General features: G+C 44.4%; 1 protein-coding gene across 1 annotated transcript in view; it reads left to right on the forward strand.

Annotated features, from left to right (window-relative positions):
- The first annotated feature begins 2,602 nt into the window (after positions 1-2,602).
- Positions 2,603-5,567, forward strand: part of TUBGCP3 (tubulin gamma complex associated protein 3) — a 46,546-nt gene continuing 43,581 nt past the window's right edge. Inside the window, exon 1 of the mRNA XM_010728538.3 lies at positions 2,603-2,857. Within this exon, the coding sequence (XP_010726840.1) occupies positions 2,782-2,857 (76 nt within the window). The 5' untranslated portion in view covers positions 2,603-2,781. The remainder of the gene's footprint in view (positions 2,858-5,567) is intronic.

Here is a 5,567-nt window from a genome sequence, read left to right on the forward strand (position 1 = left end):
GAAAGATGCATAATGCTGCCTGTCCCTGTGTAATAAATCACATTTAACGTTGAGTGGGTTTTGGTGTGTGTCTGTGTATATTCGTGTTGGAAAGGATTTCTGTTCATGATTAAAGCACCTCTCCTATGAGGAGAGGCTGAGAGAGCTGGGGCTGCTCAGTCAGAACAAGAGAAGGTCCTGGGGATCTCATCAATGTAAACACCTGAGGGAAGGATGCACAGAGGTGGCAGCCAGGCTCTTTTCAGTGGTGGCCAGTGCCAGGACAAGAGGACATTGGCACAAACTGGAACATAAGAGGTTCCTTCTGATCACCAGACAGGATACAATTTGTATCTAAATTACTCTAAATACTGAAAAAAGTCCCAAAATAAAAAATGAAAATATCCGTAATTTTGCTTTCATACAGCTTATATCAAGGCTTCTGGCATCTCCTAAGTATTTCAAAACCATTTTCTTTTTGGATACACATGTCAATTCTGTGACTTTCTGTAGGTACATAGCATTATGGAACACACTTCAGGCTCCTCAATCAACAGAATAGTCAAAGCGAAGAATGTGAAAGCAAAGAGCTGGCCATGTTTTTGTTAAAGTTGCAACAATTAGGCTATAATGCAGAACTAATATTCTCAGGAGGGTTAAGCTGTTTGGATCAAATTATCTCTTTATCTGAGGCTTATTCATGTACAGGGAAAAGATCCACTGAAATCCAGTCACAATACTTCACTCCAAAACATATGGCCTTCCCAAAGTTAGATCTGCAGACACCTTTAAGAGCCTCTTAACACTGCAGATGCAGCATAGAAGGGCTGGCATTATGGGGCTGCCGATGAGGAAAATATGTGCTCAGATACAGAAGCCAACTGGTGCTGGTTCAAGTCCTGCGGGACTTCCATTCGCTAAGGCACAGATAGCATCCTCCATTGTCTCCAACCACCATAATTCTTGACGTTTGTTATATGACAGTGAAAATATGTCTAACTGGCACAGTGAAATGCTGGAGGTGTCAGCATGATTACTCTTTTTGGTATTCCTCCAATAGCTAGAGCTATGTAACGTACTGTGCCCTGCAGACATAATCATAAAGGAGTTAAGACAACCAGAGCAATTAGGCCTCAGGTTTTTTATAAGAATAAGAATCTTTTCTTAGCATTGCCGTATGAATGTAAAAAACTTAATAATCAAAAGGGACTGTAATGCCGTCTAGTCTGATCTTGTGGGTAGCATACACTCAACACTTAGATGGTAGCTCCTGTGTCAGTTTGTGTTTGCTCAATAAGCTTGCAACAGAAGGCTGATTTAAAATGTTCAAGATTTGGAGACACGTCGTGCCCTTAAATATCTCTACACTAATTAAATATGCTCATTGAATTTAAAACACAGTTTTTTCTAGCCTCACTTTTCCAGACTTCCATCTTCCACTGGATTTCACTGTACATTCTTCTATAATAAAGCTCTTCCTTATGTAGGAACTCTGAACACAAGTCACTTTAAGCTTCTGTGGATAAATTAAATTCCTTGTTTAGTCACTGTCGGTTTTTCAAAAGCCAGGGTGCCATTGGGCCTCTTGGCCACCTGGGCACACTGCTGGCTCATATTCAGCTGACTGTCCATCAGTACACCATGGTCCCTTTCTGTCAGGCAGCTTTCCAGCCACTCCTCCCCAAGCCTGTAGGGTTGTCTGGGGTTGTTGTGACCAAAATTGAGGATCTGACACTTGGTCCCTATTGAAACTCATACAGTTAACCTTGGCCATCGATCCAATCTATGCAGGTCCCTCTGCAGTGCCTTTCTCCCCTCAGGCAGATCAACGCTCCCTCCCAGCTTGGTGTCATCTGCAAATTCACTGAGGGTGAAATTTACTGAGATCTGTTCAGCCAGGCAAGTAGCAGCTGACACTTTGGCTGGATCAGAGCTAGCTATAGCATGCTGTCCAGGATGTGCATGCCAATCAGGAGGTTTGCCAATAGCAGATCAAGCAGGGAGAACTAAATCCTCCTCGTCTTTCTTTTTGAGAGGGCATTAACTGAGATCTTACAGCTCTCATCTGCTGACTTTGACATATTTTTATTAAGTTTATATATTTGTGAGCTGTATCCTTCTACTAAATTTGTTTGAAATTTGTCAGGATACCTAACAGTTACCAGGACAAACTGACACATGGCAAAATTACATACACCTCATTTCTTGGGGAAATGAGGCTATATAATAGATTATATATCCATTCCCTAATACATTAATAATATTTTATAATACATTCCTTAATAGCGTAACAGAATTGACTGCTACGACACTATTTCAGCAGCATAACATGGGATGCAGTTTTATTGAAATTGACAAGTTTAAATTAGTAATCGTACTTCTGCTTGAAGACACACACATCAGTCACGCTGTAATAGCATGTTTCTTTCAGAGAATCACAGGACGATTTTAAGTGGAAGGGACCTTAATGATAACCTAATTCCAACCCACTGCCATGTGCCACTTCTTTCTACGAGGACCCGGAACACGCCCGGAACGGCGGACCGTCGGAACCCCGGCATGGCGGCTCGGCGGCGGAGGGAGTTGGGAGCAGCGCGCAGCGATGCCGCCCCCCGCGCGGGGCATTGTGGGTGCGGAGCGGACGCCGCTGCGGCTTTCGGCGGTTCTGTTAAAATGGCGCCGTAGGCAGCGGCCCAGCGTGCAGCCGGCTGCTTGTACGGGGCGGCCGGCGCCGCCTCTCCGCCTGCCTCTTTGCCTGCCGCCGCTCGCCACCGCCCCGCCTTTCCGTCCTCTTGGGCGGCGATGGCGACCCCGGACCAAAAATCCCCCAACGTTCTGCTGCAGAACCTCTGCTGCCGCATCCTGGGCAAGAGCGAAGGTAACGGCTTTCCCCAGCTCCGGGTCGCTGGGACCGTCAGGGCGGGGGTGGCCGCCGGGGCCGCGTTCCGCTGTCTCGTCTCCGGCCTCAGCTCGGGGCCGCTGTGTTGGTTGGTGAGGCGGGAGAGAACCTCGGCCGCTTGCGTAAGTTGTGCGTGGTGCAGCCCAGGCGATGGATGGCTCCGCTCTCTGTGGCGGGGAGGCGGAAAGCTTTTCTGCTCTTAAGAGTTGCTCTCTTTGTGAGCGCTGCTCCCGATTCGTGGCCAAGCTTTCGTGGTCGCCTTTTCCACGTGTGGGGTTGATGGTTTCTTCCCCTGTGAAGCTGTGAAGTCCAGTATGCTCTTTTCCTCTTTCATGCCACTGTCTCCTGGAAAGTCACCCCAGGTTACCTTGAGATGTTTGCGTGACAGCAGAGAACAACTTTGAACTGACTGAATTCCTGCTCCTTGAAGTACAGAAAATAAGAGATGAGGTCTAGGTGTATCCTCTCTCTCCCCCCTCCATGCTTTTAGAGGTCTGCATTCAGTTACCCTCAGCATTGTGTGTTTGAATCTCCAAAACCGTAAATTCCCATTTCCAGAATTGCCACTCTGTAAGAATTCAGTGTCAGGAATTTCTGGTGTGAAGCTTTTCTCAGCTCCTACTCTTCTCCAGCCTCCTTTGAGTCAATGTTAGCTTACAAGCTGTGTAACGCCTCTTGTGCTTTTATGTAATCACATTTATTTTAGTCTGGTTATATATGAAAAGGTATTTCACAGCAGCCTTCCATTCAAAGATACTATAATAGCTTTTACTTAAAAGCTGTTTTTTTCATTTTTCTTTAGGAAAATGTTTTACTCTCCAATTAGTGTATATGTTCACGTGCAAGGGCACTTGTAGCATTTCACTGCCTAATATCTGAAGTTGTGTTAATTCTACCTAAGACTATGTTATTTTTAATTTATTGGGATAGAAGAGCTATCTTTGAAGCCGTTATTCCTATGCTATTGATACTGTGTTGCTGGGTCCTGTTTTCCTAATGACTTTTCCTTAGTTTTGAGAGAAACTGCAACCTAAACTTAATCTAGAATTGTTTCTTGATGTTGAGTATCTTATTTAGGCCTATGACACATAGGGCATGAGAGCATAAAGCTCCATGCTTACCACTTATGCTGTGAGTATTGGGAAAAGGTAGGATGCTTCCACTGACTTTGGATGAAGCCTTAGTTCCTACGCATTTCCTTGTCTTCTGTCAAGAGTGTTAATTTTATTTGCAACCATTACTTGCAGAAAGCATGGAAGAGAATACATGTATTATTAAAAAGAAGTGTTGAATCTATTCCAGAGTGCTTGGGTTCTACTCACACACTTAAGATGTCTTGTGTACTTGATGAAGAAAAAGGAAATTCTGTCCAAAATCATGGTAGGCTGCTTTGTGCCACTTGCAAATCCACTGTGTCTGCTCACTTATCTGAGGATTTGCTTGACTCCTTTAGTTCCTACTGAAGGATTTATTAAAATATTGACTAAAAATTGTGTGGCCTTTCTGCTATGTTTACTATTGCTATAGTTCTTTGTGTCTGGCAGATAGACAGACCATCCTTACCTGCTCTTTATTCTCATGGTACAAGAGACCCAAGCACTTCTGACATAAAGTTTCACAGGGAACAGTGAACTGTTGTCTGTTAGCTGGCCATCAGCCCAGCTATTGGTAGACAGTTTTGGGAGACTGTAATACAAAGTCCCTGTGGAAGAAATCCAAGTCATGAAAGATGTTCAAATTCTTTTTTTTTTTTTTCTCTTGTGCCTTTCCCCTGAGTCTCCTTTTCTTTCCTGGGACCAAGGGACAAATTGAGACAATAAGGGAGCTGTGTTGCTGCCAGTATCCTCTATGTTGGAGTATCATGCATGTGCCCTGGTAGCAGGGGAACAACCAGTAGCTTCTTGTTGTTCTCCAAGCTTTTAATTCTGAATAACTTTCAGCATAGGAAAAGAGACTTAGCTACTTAGGAGATTGAAATTCAAATTCCAATAAGAAATTTTAAAAATAAATAAATAAAAATAAACCAGTAACAAGAAGCAAAAGCTAAGTGCAGACAATCATCTTTATGCACTTGTGTAGTTATCTTGCTTTGAACTTGGCTTGAAATTCTAGCTTTTGGTACCCTGCTAGAATAAGCACTCAAATGAAAAACAAGTTATCAAAGTAATTAGGTAAAATGTTGTAGACTAATAACAAAAAAGAGTCAAGATGATCTAATGGATTTTCCTACTTGTGCATTCCCTGGACCTCTCTGTACTTCAGAGGGCTTCATCTGTTTGGCTGTGCTTGTTTTCAGTGCTTGTTTGCTGTTACGTTCACGCGGAAGCCATGGCATCAGCAGGAGCTGAAGGATTCCATTCATATAACGTCTGTGGGAGTGTGCTGTAGCTGATGTGGGTGATGACATCCATGCGTGCAGCCTGCAGTGCTGTGCTTGAAGCCTTCAACAAGTCTGAGTCCCTTATCTGCTGGACGTTCTCTAGCTCCTGCCTGTGACCATAGTGTCCCAATATTCCTAGTTGGAAGGAGCTCACAAGTGTCATCAAGTACAGTTCCTGGCTCCACACAGCACCGCCCTGCATTCAAACCCTGTGTCTGAGAGTGGTATCCCAGTGCTTCTCACACTCCGGCACTGGGGGCTGTGCCCACAGCCCTGGGCATCCTGTTCCATGCCCACCGCCCTGTGGTG

This window comes from Meleagris gallopavo, chromosome 1 (genome assembly GCF_000146605.3).
Source record: "Meleagris gallopavo isolate NT-WF06-2002-E0010 breed Aviagen turkey brand Nicholas breeding stock chromosome 1, Turkey_5.1, whole genome shotgun sequence".
Taxonomy (NCBI): Eukaryota; Metazoa; Chordata; class Aves; order Galliformes; family Phasianidae; genus Meleagris; species Meleagris gallopavo.